The 16,751-nt window shown below is 39.3% G+C and overlaps 1 protein-coding gene across 4 annotated transcripts in view; it reads left to right on the plus strand.

The window, feature by feature from the left end:
• Nucleotides 1-16,751, plus strand: part of enox2 (ecto-NOX disulfide-thiol exchanger 2) — a 142,413-nt gene that overhangs the window by 90,796 nt on the left and 34,866 nt on the right. For all 4 annotated transcript variants that reach the window (XM_085905961.1, XM_085905964.1, XM_085905963.1 and 1 more), the window contains exon 4: nt 5,943-6,074. In XM_085905961.1, the coding sequence (XP_085762087.1) occupies nt 5,943-6,074 (132 nt within the window). The remainder of the gene's footprint in view (nt 1-5,942; nt 6,075-16,751) is intronic.

Here is a 16,751-nt window from a genome sequence, read left to right on the forward strand (position 1 = left end):
GTATGCCTCCCTCTATCACAGTATCACTTCCTGTCTGGCACCTCTCTCCCACCTGATAAGAAGCCAGCTCTTGTCCGGTAATGGATGTTCCTGCTTGACAACACTGGCATTTGTACACGTGCCTCTGTTCTAAGGCCATAATGATAAACCCTGATATAAAGCTGATCACGGCACAAACAATTTACATATATGTATAGTGACATAATTTGCTGTCTTTTGTCATCGTAATTTTAGGACACGTCAAACTTTTACAATTTGCAACATTGTGGATGTATTGTGCCGCGAACATGTGTCCATAGTTGGATCATGTGATGTTTGAATTTGTTCTCAGATTTTTCACATTTTGCATTGATGGCAAAAACTTTTCTTTTTGGTTTCGTTTCTTTACCGTATTTTTCGGACTATAAGGTGCACCGGACTATAAGGCGCACCATTAATGCATCATGTCAGATTTTTTATCCAAATCAAATCATTCTCCATTTTATCTTTTTTATTTCAACTTCAGACTCAACAAATTACCTTACAATCACAATTTAATGATCCATAGTCTATTTGATTCATGATTCATAGTCTTCAGCGGGCCACTTATGATTGATTTCATGACACAATGCTTCGGGCCAGTTTAAATTTAGGAATTTGGTCCATATATAAGGCGCACCAGACTATAAGGCGCGCTATCAGCTTTTGAGAAAATTTTAGGTTTTAAGTGTGCCTTATAGTCCGGAAAATATGGCACATAATGTTTAATTTTGTAATACGTATATGTTTGTTTAAAGTCCAATACCAAAGAGTGCTTGTTTTTACATGATAAACTGGTTTCTTTTAGGACAAGCTGGAACAGAATAATGGCATTTGATTCATTTCAATGATCATTTGCATGATGCCTGGTTAATGTTGTACTAATGACTTTGTTTTGGTTACACAAGCATACGCATCACATTTAACAGTTCTAGGTCAAGGAACTAGAGTATGTGTTTCCTGTTAGTGGTTTTGCTTTATACTCCAAAAGAATACAAAATATGAAGAAGTCTCCTTTGTATGGCAGAACAATGACTCAGAATGCAGCCAGCTACAATTAAAGTTGTTTTGCAATTTTCCATTGTACACTCCATCTGTCTTCTCGACCGCTTTGTGTTCAGCGGCGGCGCTACGTTATGCACTAATTACAGATTTTTCTAGCGTCTACTTAGCGGTAATGACTGTCATCAAGTCCTCGTACTCAAGTATTGCTTTGAAATACAATGTGAGCTGCTCACAGTCTCTGACTGTTTTGGATCTTGTCTATCAACCTCGTCGCCACCCTTCACTCGCTCTCCACTCATCTTTCAATTAACCTCCCTATGTGTGTGAGATAACCCAGTAGTTAGCTGTTTAAACCACGCGGATTTTGCATTAATGGCCCATAGCGGCCATCTGCGTACTGTTGGCGCTCATGGCCAATGGGCCCGAAAATGACTTAATTTCCTCAACTGCCCATCGAGGGAGCTTTCAGGCCATAACCCCGGAGAGCAGAATCAAATGCTCTTAATTGTCGTGGCCGGAATGCACACTAAGATGTTTGACAGTGGTGCCAATGAAGAAGCTCCCACAGTGGGACCCCCCCCCCCCTCCTCACAACCTGGTCCTTTGACACACTTTCCGCTAGAACATAGTGTGTGCTTTGAGGTCTGGGCTGTATGTTTGCCATTTAGCCAGCCATCCTCCCTTAATTCCATATATTGATGACACAGTCCCGACTCCTGCCCTCACAGTCAATCCGAAGCCCACAGTGATTGACACAAAGCAGTTGTGTGTGTGTGTGTGTGTGTGTGTGTGTGTGTGTGTGTGTGTGTGTGTGTGTGTGTGTGTGTGTGTGTGTGTGTGTGTGTGTGTGTGTGTGTGTGTCGGTGAAAACAGGAGCAGAGGAGTTTGTTGGAGCGTAGTGTATATAATGCAGCATCCCCCCTTGATATCAAGGTTCTTATTGGCACCCCCACATACACTTTTATGCTGAAGTGATCATATTCTTGCCAAGGAGGACTTACTCAATGTCAGATTTTTTTCCCCTTAAGTACTGATGGCTGGTATCAGCAGCCTTCATGCTTCCATGATACCTTTGATACCTAAACAAATAAGGTCGGTATTAGGTACCAATACTGGCTGGTATTAGTACTCGCCCATCCACAATATTTTTTGAACATCTTGTGCTTGTAACTTTGTTCATCTGTTCATATAAGTTTGAGTATGATTGATGTGAGTATGAATAGCTATTTGTCTCTATGTGTGACCTGTGATTGACGGCTGATCAGTCAAGATTGTAGTCCGCTTTTAGCCCTAATTCAGGTAGGGATAGTCTGCAGCTCCCAGCGACCCAGAGCAGCATAAGCAGGAATACAAATTGGACAGATGGATGCTTGTTATTGGACAGCAATGTTAGATAGATGAGAGTGTATGTTATAATTTATTGAAGCTTTTTTGTTATTTTTTATTGCTGTGTGCTTCAGTGTAGTTGTTTTCTTTTGTGCGGATTATTGTGTTAGTAGAATTGGATAATAGTCCATGTACATGTGGTCTCTCTAAGATGCGCTAAGATGCAAATTGAGCTGTTTGTGGTTTTGTGTGCTTGTGGATTTGTGTGCTTGTGTGTTACTTCCTCTATATCAATGCCACATCTGTTCATTCATATTCTAACTTGTCAAATTCATACCACTGACTTTCTTTGAACACACAGACACACACACACGCACACACATACACACAGGAGTTTTGGGCCGCGTTGGCTTGCACTGTATTCTGACTGCTGTATGCACACTTGCTCCATTTTTACTCCTCTTATTTGTTTATTTATTTCTATTTATTCGTAACTCTTGTTTATTCAATGTTTGTGCATTCTTGTTTTTACTCTTTGTGTTGTTTTTTGGGTTGTTTTGTCATGTATCTTGTCACCATGGGATAGTGGGTAACGTAATTTTGATCTCTTTGTGTGTCTTGGCATGTGAAGTGATTGACAATAAAGCTGACTTTGGCTTTGACACACACACTTATTACAAGTAAAAGAAGCATGGTTTCTCAAAAAAAAAAAATTCCATAATGCCGTTTTGTCCTCCATAAAAAAAGAAGTCTCCATTGCATCATGAAACAGTGACTAAGAATGCTTCTAGAATCTATCCAAGTTGTTTTTCTGTTTTATATGTTACAATCCCATCTGTTTTCTCAACCACTTAATTGGCCCTAGAAAATTATGGTCACTAGGAGTGGGAAATTACCAGAAAATTCCATGGAAAAATAAGAAAGGGATTTTGGGGAAATTTTCCTTGGTAGAGAACAGCAGGTTTGGGGAAAATACTGTACTGACACTGGAGAAATTTCACATTCAAAAGTTTGGAAAAGGTCAAATTAAGTTAAACTTTCAAGGTTACAGTGCATTTCAGACTCATCCTGAAATTCTGCTCATAAGCCCAATAACCCCATCTTTTTATTAACAGTGTGTAGGTGGCACATAAAAAGCTCTCAAAACGCTTAATGAGCATACAGTTTCCTAAAGTTTCCAGTGCTATGATGGATAAGACGTCTTGAGTCCCAGTGGTCCAGAAGCCATCACCATTTAGAGTGTATTCTACCTCGCTGAGATGCGGCCACTGATTGTGTGATTGTGAAGTTTACTAATAGCTCCCGGAAATAGCCTTGCAACAATACCCTTTCCCTCTTGAAGTCCCCATCAACAGCAAATCATCTTGTTTGTCATCGTCCTCCTCATGGTAAGCGAGAGAAAGGGGTTTTATTCGACAAACTCGTTTGCACTGCATCCTGCCTCTGTTGAACACACAATTTTGGCTGTCCCTGATAAACCACGGTGTGTGTCACAGGGCGACGAGGGGGCAGTTTGGCTCTCGCAGCAATTTGTGGCTCCGTCAGCTGGACAGAGGGCGAGCAGAGGAGAGAGTGAAAGTTGCTTTTGAATGGTGAAATGGACCACGGCCACCGGCTGAGCACACGTGACGCGTTCACTGCGCCGTGACTGCGGGCTGGCTATTTCAGGGGACATTATTTCTACCAAAGTTTGTGATTTCCCACAGTTTTCAACTGCCAGGTGCCAGTTGGGGCCCAGCGCCACTATAATCTCATTGTGACACTAGATGGAAGTTGGCTATCAAACTTATCACTGCATGTGAGACCAGTCCCTTTTCATTTCCTTTGCTGGAGAATCCTAATAAAAGGGTCCCAATCGCGACAATGGATACTTTTCCAAGTATGTTTCGAGAGAGGCTGCAGGGTCATGGCAACCTGAGCTCACTTTTAAAAGAAGAGAATGTGAGTGGAGATGCTATGACAAAAACCTTCTCGCTGTTGTGCTGCTTACTGCCCTCTTGGGGAATTTAGGACAAAAATTAAAGAAGTCAAAGAAAACTTTGGGATCAGTTGTGATGGATGGATGGATGGATGGACGGACGGACGGACGGACGGATAGAGGCATCGATATAATAGATACAATCGATTGATATAATATATAGATATGGTAGATGTAGATACGATAGGTACAAAATAGATCAAATTCCTCAATACATGCAGGATCATGACGTTGCTCGGAGATGGTCTTAAAGCCTTTACCTAACTTGCTTGTCTACAATTTTGCTTCTAATCTGGCCTTCCTTTTCTCTGGTCCGTGTTTAATGTGTTTCCCACAGCACAAACAGCGCATAGTCACATTAATTTCAATCGTTTTTTTAGGGAAACCATCACTTTAGTCCAGGCCTGTTTCATGAGTTTGTTTTAAAAATAATTGTGGTGTGCCACCATTCAAAAGCAATGTCTGATTTTCATTGGTTCATTTACATTGCATTTTTCTTTGTTACATTGCTTAATTTATTACTGTGAGCATAGTGCTTTTTTTTTTCTTTGGATTAACAGAGGGTTGCCAACAATGTTGTCCATGTACCTATGTAAATCACATGAGGGAAATCAAATGAAGAATAGAAACTATTTTTTAGAAGCATAAACACTAAGTCAACAGTTTTGTTGAGCTGATTTGTGATGAATCATGTCCTAAGGCAAAATGGAGCGCACTACTGAGCTGCTTCTTGATTGTGTCTCAAAAAAGTGTAGTGTCTAAGGCGCAACATCCCATCAGCTAAGGGAAGTTAAGCTACATCCTCAAGGCATAGATATTATGCTCAGTACAACATTGGCATGCAAAAAGCATTTCAGAACAGCCAAAGATTTTCCCATCCCAAAAAACAATTAACACAAAAACAATGACGGTGTTCATTTCCCCCTTAGTCATATCGTTTTGGGTTTTTTTCCAAAATCTACCCTTTTTATGGTGAAATTGTCATTGTACTAAATGGCAACACTTTTTATGACACTGTTTTTTAACAGTAAAGAAAATGTAAAGGCTGGATGTAAAGGTGTATCATAATTTCTGAACTATAAGACTCATCTGAATGTAAGCAACACCAGCTAAAATGAAGGGAAAATACAGTTTTGGTCATTTATAAGCTGCACCGGACTATAAACCGCATATGTTCTAATGTTTAATTTCCATATATAAGAGAATATGCACTAATCATACAATATTATAAAAATCAAGTCCGTACTGGACTTTGTGTTTGTGTAAAGTAGACCACCACAAAATAATGCCACTGCTCAAAGAAAAATGTGCTGTAGCTCAGGATTCTGTTTTTCGGGAAGAAAATGTAGAAGAAAGATAATTTTTAATACATTGTATAAAAAATAAAAAATAAATACTGCTTTTACTTTTTAAATGTTCCACTTTTTTACACTAAGAATGTAGGCTATAAGGTCAAACATGTACAGTATCTTCAACTTTGGCTGTTCTATTTAAAATGTCATGTCAAGATTGTCAAGTCTGGTTTCCCACTAAAATCCAATACAGTAGCATCATCTTGTCGAGTTGGAATATTTCTTTCCTCGCACTAAGCGGTGTTGTTTGTATCCATCCTCAGAGGGGATCCATAACATGACAATGGAGTCCAACTCCATATCAATGCCCATGTCGGACCCCAACCCGTGGGCCACCGCCATGAACAACCTGGGGATGCCTCCAATGAGCATCGCTGGACAGCCTCTCATGCCAGGTACTGCAATGCAACAGTGAGAACACGTGGTTTTTCCCCAACACTTTTAATATATTTTTTTTTAATTAAAATTGATTTTGATTTTTCAATTCCGTACGTATGCAAGTTGTTGTCATTTGTCAGTCAAAGAACCTTGTGTCTTTCATTCAAGTGGACAAAGCAATGTTTAAAGCAGGAGCTTTGCCAGACCTGCTTCATTCCCCATCATTGAAATTGTAATTATTTTTAATTGAATTGTCCTTAAGGCTATTTTCTATTTAAGATAAAGCATCAAAGAGTATTTAAAAAACGGATTAGGTGAGTCAAAAGAAGAAAACACAACCTTAAAAATGAGTTAACTCGCCTGTCCTGTTTGTTGTGTCTGTTTGTGAGCAACATCTTTTTTTTTTTCTTTTTTTTTTTTTTTAAGAGTCTTGTAAAAAGAACTGCTCTTCCTTGAGTTGCTCTTGAGGTCAGACTACTTTCATTTTCCATCGTGGAGAGTGGAGTGAGTTCATTTCCTGTGTGTTTGCATTGATCATGGTGTGAATGTTAAACAAACCGATGACTCAGCTAAAATGCCGTTGTCATCCTACAACAAAACTTTCCAAAGGTTGCACATTTTGCTTTTAACATATAGGGCGCTCAAGTCATATGTTCTACATAAACATGCATTTTTTTGTGTCATTCATTAAATAAAGCACACATGTAAAACTCTACCTTTTGATCAAGCCTCTAGCTATCTGCTACCGCCATAAGCTAACAGTCCGCATCATTCTGTGCTACAACAGATGGGACTCAAATGCAGTCCATTTTAACATTTTTTTGATTTTTTTTTATCATTTTATACACATTCCAACGCTATTTTTCTCAAAATACACCTGAACCTCGATTTTACACACTTCGATTGCACGCGACTTTGTCTAACGCAGTTTGGACGTGGAACCCAATTTTTGTATTTATTTATTTTTGTTGTAAATGCATTTTCAAGTAGTATTTTAAATGGATGATATAAGGATCGTACAATGCTAAATGACGAGCACGTAAACCTTAGCGCTAGTGAATTGATGAATTTCCGTGACCAATTTAAAGGTGTTTAATAAGAAGTCGAGCTGTTTGATATTTATGACTTCTTTATTACAGTTTGCGGAAGCACCTCATCTATACAGTCCCTCACAAGTCAAAGAGTGTGGCCAGACACAGTAGTAGAATAACCGTCTGCTTTCCTCCCTTTTCCATCCAATTCGCATAGCATCAACATGACTTGCTCAATTGGCCGGATATTGTCATCTGCATATTGCTTCTCTTTTCATAAAATGTCAACAGACTACGATATGCGGCGAGTATTCACAGTGGCGGACAGCTTCGGCTGCTCAACAACATGCTGGACATAAATTAACGGAACAAAGGACCCCTACGGCTGTCTAAAAACATGCCTTTCTCAATAAACAAGACTTTCTATACAACGCGCTTTCAGCATTAACGCGACTCCCAAATTCTGGACCCTAAAGTCTGAGATTGAGGTGTAGAAAGCCGGGGAACTGAATGTCACATTTGATGTAAGCGAGCATGGCAACGTCCCTCTGCGGATGTTCTCGTCTCATCTTCAAGGCTTTTTTTGTGTGTATGAGCAAATTTAGAAACTTTTAATTGTGGTCCAAACGGGTATTTTTTTTTCAACAGCCAAATAGGGTCGCTAAAAATCTAATTTGGACACTGAGTACTGCTGTGTCTTTACTATTAGGGTCATTTCACTTGGTATGAAGTCCTCAGATGGTCATAGTAAATTCCCTATATGTTTTCTATGCCCCTTGTCATCATTGTGGTAACAGGGCCGCTGAAGGTGATATTTACAGTCAAGAGCAAACACAATTTTTAGCAGTCACATTGGTATTTTCTTTTCAATACAGTAATCTCTCCTCCATCGTGGGGCTTACATTCTTGACCGCCCACGGCATAATCTGTAATAATAATAATAATAATAAAAAATATGTGATTAAGATAGTCCCGGGGTTTTATAGCGTTCATGGAACTTAATTTTTTAGGTCATCGAACACACACTGGAAAATAACAAACATTCAAAAATATTCATTATGAGAGAGCGCAAGAAGAGAACTGGTTAAGGCACCCATGGTGAAAAAACAGTGCAAGAGTGTACTGATCTCTCTTTACAGTCAGCAAATTTTGTTTTATTTCCCCAAATTGACAAACATAATTTATCGCTCAACATACATAAATAATCCTTCCTAAATATAGAATGAACCTACAGGCATTGCTTTCTGTAGGTGTCAAGAGCAAGATGATTCAGACTTGTTCTGTTTTCTTTCAAAATTACTTTAACAGGGAGGGTTATGTGTCACTACCAATGGGCCTAAAGTGGAATCCCATGCAAAAGTACGAAACAAAATTGACTTCTGTACCCCCAAAAAAATAATATAGTCCGTCTTAATGACGGGGAAATGAATTTCGAACTACGTTTCCGCATTCCAAACACAAAACGGTACTTCAAAACTTCCTAATGTGGTCAAAATGTGCCTCTAAGTATCTTAGATTAAAATAAAGACTACCACTCACAAACCATGATTTGTAATTAATAATTCTGCATTTACATTCATTACTTTGAGGCGTATTATTCACATTTGTTGTTGATCTATTGAGCTCCTGGATGAAAACATAATTGAGAAAGAGATTAATATACTACTTGATGTTATGTATAATGACATTGGCTATCTCCACACTTCGGTGTGCCTACTTTGCCAGTAGACATTTTCGCTCTCCCACACACACAAAACACAGACACGCATGCAGTCCCGAGGCACTCTTGTGACTCTGAACTAATCCAGGTGGATTACCTATTGATTCTTCATGACTAAACATCATCTTTTCTTTTCACCTCTAAACACCCGTGAGACAATTCACTGTCCTTTTCCATTTTCTCTCTCTAAAGTGTGTCTTGTGTGTTTACTGCTTTCCTGTATCCATCTTTTAAGTTGCTTTTTTCATTCATTGCAGGATGCCCATCTGCTTTCATTACACATTTGCCTTCAATTTCATCCACTGTGAGACAGGATTGTTTTTATTCTTGTTCTTCTTCTTTAACCGTGCCTCCGGCCAAGCGCAAATGTCCAGTCAGACAGCTGAATAAACAGACCACCACCTAGGGCAAAGCCTCCAATCCACTTCAGCGTTTACAAAGCGGGCAATGATGACAGTTTTATTCCTGCGGATGGGGCTTCCAGCGTTTGTGTCTGTGAGGAGGTTTGGAGCACATGTTTTCATGAGTGAAGTGTTTGGATAGAGACGAGGACAGAAGTCAGGCCAGCAGTAGCGATAGATGAATTACAGCTCAGTAAATGTTGTTGTTCCATGTCAGGATTATGACGGCAATGTAAATGTGAAGTCATTCTACAGTTTTGTTATTAATTACCAATACGAAGAGTGATGAATCTGTTGATGATTTTTTTTTTTTTAACAGGGTTACTCCTTTTGTATAGCGTAAGGATTCTCAATAGATGCAAGAACACAAACCAATTGCATGCATTCTGATTGCAAGCACATTAGCACAAAATTCAGTGCAAGCGTAGCGTTGTGTTCGTCCATGAAGTGAAAAGCAGCACTTCAAGGTAGTCTTTTCAAGTGAGTCTCAGATTAGTTTACTGTGTTCATTTTTAGAACAGAAGCTGGAATCTGAAACCAGCACCTTTTCTTGTGGAGAACCTTTTCCTCATCTGGGAAAGCCAGTCAAAAAGAATGCTCTTCTTTTGCTTGTCGATACAACTGCCAGCCGTGCAACAAGCTTCCAAAGGCGTACAAGACAATTTTCATTGCAATGAGGGATAATGATCGCTTAGAAAAACGGCTGTAGAAAAACGTTCCTAAACACCGCTCCTTGAGGAAAAACTCATTGTAAACAATGAGAGCATTTGACCAGAAGTCTTTAACCGGAAGTTCCTCTCACATTTGTTATTTCATGACAGATGCCGGGAAGAAGGTGGATACAGTCACAGAAATATATAAATACGATCTTGCTAATGGCGTTGAAACATTGTCACTCCTGTCGGCTCTCTTTCTTTTCTGATGCACAGAGAATAGAGATGTGCTTATAGCGCAGCTACACTACATGTTTGATGAACAAAAACACTCGAATGTTACATTCAAACGTCGAAATCATAACAAAATGGAGGTAGGATTTTCGATTTTTTTTTTTTTGACGATGTGTAGTGTTGCTCCCAGTTTTGTTTAAAATGCAGTGTTAGTTGATGTTTTTTAAAACTCTTGTACAGCTGAGTGTCAGCAAACAAAATAGGGAAAACTGTTCACAATGGATGAAGAAAAGTAATGCGGTTTAAATAGAAGCTGGCAATCTACTAACAAAGGGTGCAACAGAAGCCTTGTGTGAAAACTACAGTACACAAGGTACGAGGTCAAAAAGGAAGATGTGAGGCGTCTTTGTGTCATATTGTGCTCAGTAAAATGAAATGGTTGAAGACTCAAATGGATTGAATGCCTTGAGGTGATAGTCGGTGCGGCTGCAATCTGTAGTTTTTTTTGGGGTTTTTTTGTGGGCATTCATTTGAGAAAATTGCTTTTATTTGACAGAAGGTGTGCAAATTGAATACAATCGGCAATTTATTGTGTGTTGACAAGTTACAAACAGTAAAGAAGAGTGGCTCTAATAGACCAAGTTTCTGGATTTATACCATCTTTTAGAAACTCCAATCTGTCAAAGTTGCTGTAGATAATTTCATGTTTAATATCTTGTATTTTTTGTTTTAATTCTTGGTAACTGCTTTGCCATTTTGCTTTTTCACAGCCAAGCCTATACAAAAGACCTGTTACAGCTACATGTTGGAATTAAAGCTTGGTGTCAGTAGGATGGATGCAAAACTATTTGTGGCCAGAAGCACGCACATGCTCATTTAGTCAAAGCAATCACTCTCAAATGTATGTGTTGGCATAGCAACGACAAACCTGCCTCTGTGGCCTTGTCATTCTCAAGGCTGGAACGCAAGGATTGTTACTAATACGTAACTTTGTCAACATGGTGAATTGAAAAACAATGCTAAAATAGGACGCAATTATACTGCAGTTAATCGAATCATGAATCTAGTAATATAGTAAATAAGAAAATTTCCATTGCAATGACAAACAATTGGCCGATAGACCGCATGAAAAATCCATAGGAATGTCAAACCCCTCAAATCTTATTATGTTTAACTGGTAATAGGTTCAGCAGGAGGCAACTTCTGGCTCCAACATTTACTATGACATCTAACATAGAGAATATATCCTCTTCCAGAAGCAGTCCTCATTATTTACCCTGTGTTCACTGAAGCACATTCAGACTTCAAGTAGAACCAGATGGCCATTTCTATACTGGAGCTTTCTTCTACAGTTCTGCAGACTTTGTACCCAAGGGTCATTTCAGGATTCCTTTACTTGTTGAGAAAAGGACTGCTACCAGCAACTGAATCAGCTTCAAGGCATACCTTGAAAAACCAAGAACATTGTCATTGTTGATGGTGCTTCATTTGGTGAGTGACAGCGATTCCGGATATTTGAGGAAGCCTTTTACTGTTACATTTACATTTTGTTCACTGGGAAACTGAGAGCAAAGTGAGCCCTGTGGAATACAATACAGCAATGTCCAGAGCTAAGGCACAGCAGCAGATTAAACTAAGATTTGCATGTGTATCTTTAAAAGTTAAGAGTGACAAATGTGGGCAACTCATGTCACTGAGTATATATAGGTTTTATGTCGGAACCCTGATCAAATACTAAAAGTAATGATTTCAGGCTTTTAATGAGTTGAGGAAAAAAAAAAATTATCATCGGCACAGTGCTGTTAGAAGCAGTGTCAGAGTTCCAAGTTCCATATGCATCTGCTGTCAGAATGTAAAAGTTGTTAAGCCAAAGGGCAACATGTAAAGATTGAAGAAAAGGGGATCCAGAATGGACTCCTGTGAGATCCCGCAAGTCCCTGCCATTGGGTATGCAGTACAATCAGGAAGTCCACATTTAAATATCCAAACTGGCTGGCTGTATTGCAACAAAGTGTGATTATCAAAACGAAGTGCCTGTTTTCACACAAATGATGATTTCTGAGATGTGTAGGCAAAAGCACTCCCTTTCTCCGTTGCAGAAGTATCTTCATTTTTGCACAAATACATTTGCAAGTTTATCAAGCTTCATTTAGATTCACATACTTCTGCTCAAATGCACTGCGGAGACGAGATAAGGAGGCTCCGGGGATAACGGTTGTTCTTTGAATAAACAACTACTCCTTTGTCTGCTGCATCCTACACATCCTCATCCCCGCCCCACTGTGCCCGCACACACACGAAAAATACACTCACTCATACTGTAGTGGAATATATGTCGAACCTCATAACGCATCAGCCGACTGTCGTTCCTGAAAATGAATGAGGAGCACAATGTGCGGGGTTTTTTTGTCGCTCACCTGGATTAACATCACACATTATCTGGGAGGTCATTGCTTTGCCGTAAGCGCATTTCCCATCCTTGGATGGACTGCAGTGTCCCTTTCTGCTGACTGCCTGGAAGCTACGTTGGAAATGCGCCAAGAGGTTTAGGCAGTGTGTGGAGGCGGACAGAGTGGAGAGGCAAAGACTTGCATATTCGCCGTCTGTATGCTGGAAAATAGAAATGGATTGTTGGGTGTAGGGATGCTAAGATAGCATTCATGACAGCCCTTCCCTTTCATGAAGAGTGTTTTAGGTTATTTCCATCAAGCAATACACTTTAATCCACTCGGGTACTTCAGGCAATTTATTTGGGTGCCTATTGTCAAAAATGATGAGGACACCAAAGTACGAGAGGACAGGTTTTTGGCTCCCCTTTGCTACGAGTACCAGCTGGAAAAAGGCAGTGCTTGACAAAGTCGTAAAGTGAATTCATTTCTTCCTTGGCACAAACTGTCATCGTCATGAAATATGTCTTACTTTAGGTCCAATGTAACCATTCTGGTACTTTGTAGTTGCCACCGTTCTGGGGTTCTGGGATCTCATCTGGAGTCAATTGAAAACTCAACTGTTGATGGGTGTGCATGCGAGTGGTTGTGAATGATTAAGTATTTAAATAGGTCCTGTGATTGACTGACAAACAGTCCAGGGTGTATCATACTTCTCACCCAAAGTATGCTTCATTTGACTCAAGCTCATTTATGACACTGAGATGGGATGGGATAGGATGGGATGGGATGGGATGGGATGGGATGGGATGGGATGGGATGGATGGATGGATGGATGGATGGATGGATGGATGGATGGATGGATGGATGGATGGATGGATGGATGGATGGATGGATGGATGGATGGATGGATGGATGGATGGATGGATGGATGGATGGATGGATGGATGGATGTTAATTCATTATTTATGGTACAAAACCATGGATAGATGTAAAAATAAATAAACATAATGACAGGTCAGCCATTATGAACAAAAATTTAGTAAGTAAACTACTCAATAGTTGAAGACTCCTGACCCACACATAGTGGACAAGGCACAGAAGCATGTTTATAATTTTGGCTACTTGCTAATTTGTTTCCCCTTGTCTTTCACTTATGGTCTGTTTTCAAAGAGTGCCCTTTTATTGATTGGCGACTGAGTTTACAGGGTACCCCAACTTTTTTATCCGTCATCAATTCTTTCTCTACGCAGCACTAAGCAAGTTACGTTGTGGTTTTAAAAAGGCTGATAACATGGCTAATATCAGGTTGTTTCTGCTCATATGGAATTTGACAAAGCACAAAACAGCAGGGAACTGACTGCTCGTTTTTTCAGAACTAGGTAATGTACTACATTTTGATTTCGTTAAGTGTCATATTTTCTTCCTATTTTTGCTAATGTACCAAATATTATACATATTTCTGAAACATGCTATAAGATGCAAATTACTCCTTAAAAAAAAAAAAAAAAAAAAAAAATGCCTCCCCGTGGGTCTTAGCTCTGAGTCGGCATATTACTAACAGGCCGGTATCAAAAGCATCTGTGGTGGTCAATAAGTTCAGAGAATATTTGCTCGCTAAGAGAGACCAAGACCATGAATGGTTTTATAAATTAATGAAAGACCCTTAAAATTGATTGTGAAATACACAGTGCTAATGCAGGGCCTCTAAGAACGTTATAATGTGCTCTCCCTCTCTTCGTCAGCAAATAGGCTGTTGGATCCTGCAGTAATTGTAAGCTATTCATAGTTTTTTTTAGGAAGACCAGAAAGAAGTGTTGCTGTAATCAATACGGCTGGAGATAAAAGCGTGCATTAGCACCCCTGGGTTTTCTCAAGAGAGCAAAACAGGAGGACTCTCGCAACGTTTTTTGTGGTTGTGAAATAAAGCTGTCCCTGTTATTAACTATGGAATACAATTGAACTCTGAGTCCCGTTTTAACTTTGTATGATTGTGTAAAAGAAGGTTTTTGTAATTTTGAGATTATTTACTCTCTCTCGAGTTCCACGACCAATAACTATCAGTTTTGTTCTTGATGAGCTGTAAGAAATCCAGAACTTTTTTTCGAGTATCAATTGGGCTGTGGTCATCTTGAGAAACTGAAAAAAAGAAACCAAAGGATGAGTGTCCTGGTAATATTATTTATTTATATAACACATTTAAAAAAATATGTGTTAACAAATTGCTCTGACAGAGTTCAACACACTACATAAAATGCAACAAGATAAAGAAAGACGCACGCCTGGTTAATCTTTGAGATGCTAATTGAGGAGAAGTCCCAAAGGGTTCTATATTCATTGTACAATACAGTATTATGCGATTCTATGACCACCTGCTTTGGAGTCATACATTAAACTAGATCAAGATTGAAAGTGTTCCAGAGCGAACAATGTGAAACTCAACTAAGCTTTAGCACTTGATGGAAAATTTGTATTTCATTCCTTAGCTTGGAGGTAAAAGCTACGAGATCAAGAAGGTAAGAAAAGGGTCAAGTAGTTTCCTTTTAAAGAAGATCAGCAAGATAGAATAACTTTCTTTGAGCATTTTTGCTGCTGGTTGCAAGCAGGAGGAGAAAAAAAAATGAAGGCTGGGGTGTTTGTATAGAAATCCAACGATGGTGTCAGAGATTGAGAGAAGCATATTACAATCCCTGCTGGTGGTCCAGGTGGCAAGGGCATCTCGCCTCATTAAAGAATATTATACAGAAAGCGCCCATGTCTTCCCGACCGCCACCTGTTCAGAGGAGCGCTTACGTCAGGAATAGACGAGGAGAAACGAGTGGGAGGCACGTGGAACATTTCTGGCCAGGAGCCTTGTGTGAATCTTTTCAGATTTTACATGTGATTGATGAGCTGCTCCAATTGTAATTATGTTGAGCAAACAGACAGTCAGTAGAACGAGTGGTCAAAAGATGCGCATCGTGGAGATCTTGATAAAACGCAGTCAGTCGTGCGTGGAGAACAAAAGACCGCGCAGTCTGAAACGCAAAGATAAGACATGTAAAAAGGATCAGACACATATGTTGCATCGTGGGCAGACCCTGTTGTAAGCTTTCTTTTACTTTTGGTATGTGTGGCTCCATAAGAAGGCCTCTCTGAATGTACCTGTGATCTTCTCCACCAACGCAAAGATAAGCTTCTCTTTTGCAATGCCATTATAGGTTGAAAAAATGACAGCATCATATTGAAGGAATCCCGTCAGCAACCGCTGTGTTTCACTTCTGTTTAGTATTGTGTAGTCTTGACATTACATTTGATGTTTGCAGTTTGCTTTTTTTTGCGTGTACAAATAGGTTTACAATGTGTACAATGGCTGTAGCTGTCGGATTTTAAAATGAATTATTCTACTGGTTATTTCCTTGATTAAGGAAAGGCAAACGGATAAACTTGGTTTGTTATGATGATGATGAAGAACTGAAAAAACTGCAAATTGAATGTCTATTCTAAAACATTTGTTTACTGGGAAAGTTGGTGGCTTCAGACAACAGGTGCCCTATCCCGAGTTGTTTGACACATCGTGATGTAAATACCATGAAATGAAAACTACAATTCTGAACTTTTGTATGATATTCATCTTTTGTTTGGAAAACTGAAAGCCTTCAATATGCAAATTAAAAAAAAAAAAGCAATGAAATTGACCTTGGTGTTGTAATACTTTTAGATGGGACTATATTACATTTGGAATGTATTCTTCAAACTGAATTCCAGTCAATAACTCTCCATCTGTCCATTATCCAACAAAATTGTTTATTTCTCTAAAAATTATTCATCTCATATTTAGGGAGTGCAAATATTGTGCTTTGTGATGACATTTGGGTAATAATGGACATTTGGGATGTGTTTCGATGTACTCGCTTGTAAAATTTAGAAGCATTTCAGCTGAGTGACATCGTTTTTCAGCATTCATCATTTCAGAGGGAATAGCAATGTATTAATTTACATATCATATTAATGAAAAAAATGAATAATTCAGCGTGATAAATACTTAACATTCAGTAAATTACAACCTGCTATGTCTGTTGGAAGGCTGTATAAACATCTCTTGAAATGAAGCGAGGGAATAATAACAATCGGAATCGTATGCTGGTGATGAAACATAACCTGGAGCTTTACCACACAAATGTAAACGAGGAACCTCACTGGGAGGAAATCAACTTTATTAGCCACCGCGCCGCGCAGCGCTCTTATTGATTGACACCCGCAAATGTTATGCACGGACGCGGCGCACC

Source organism: Syngnathus leptorhynchus, chromosome 2 (assembly GCF_054491065.1).
Source record: "Syngnathus leptorhynchus isolate UIUO chromosome 2, UIUO_Slep, whole genome shotgun sequence".
NCBI lineage: Eukaryota > Metazoa > Chordata > Actinopteri > Syngnathiformes > Syngnathidae > Syngnathus > Syngnathus leptorhynchus.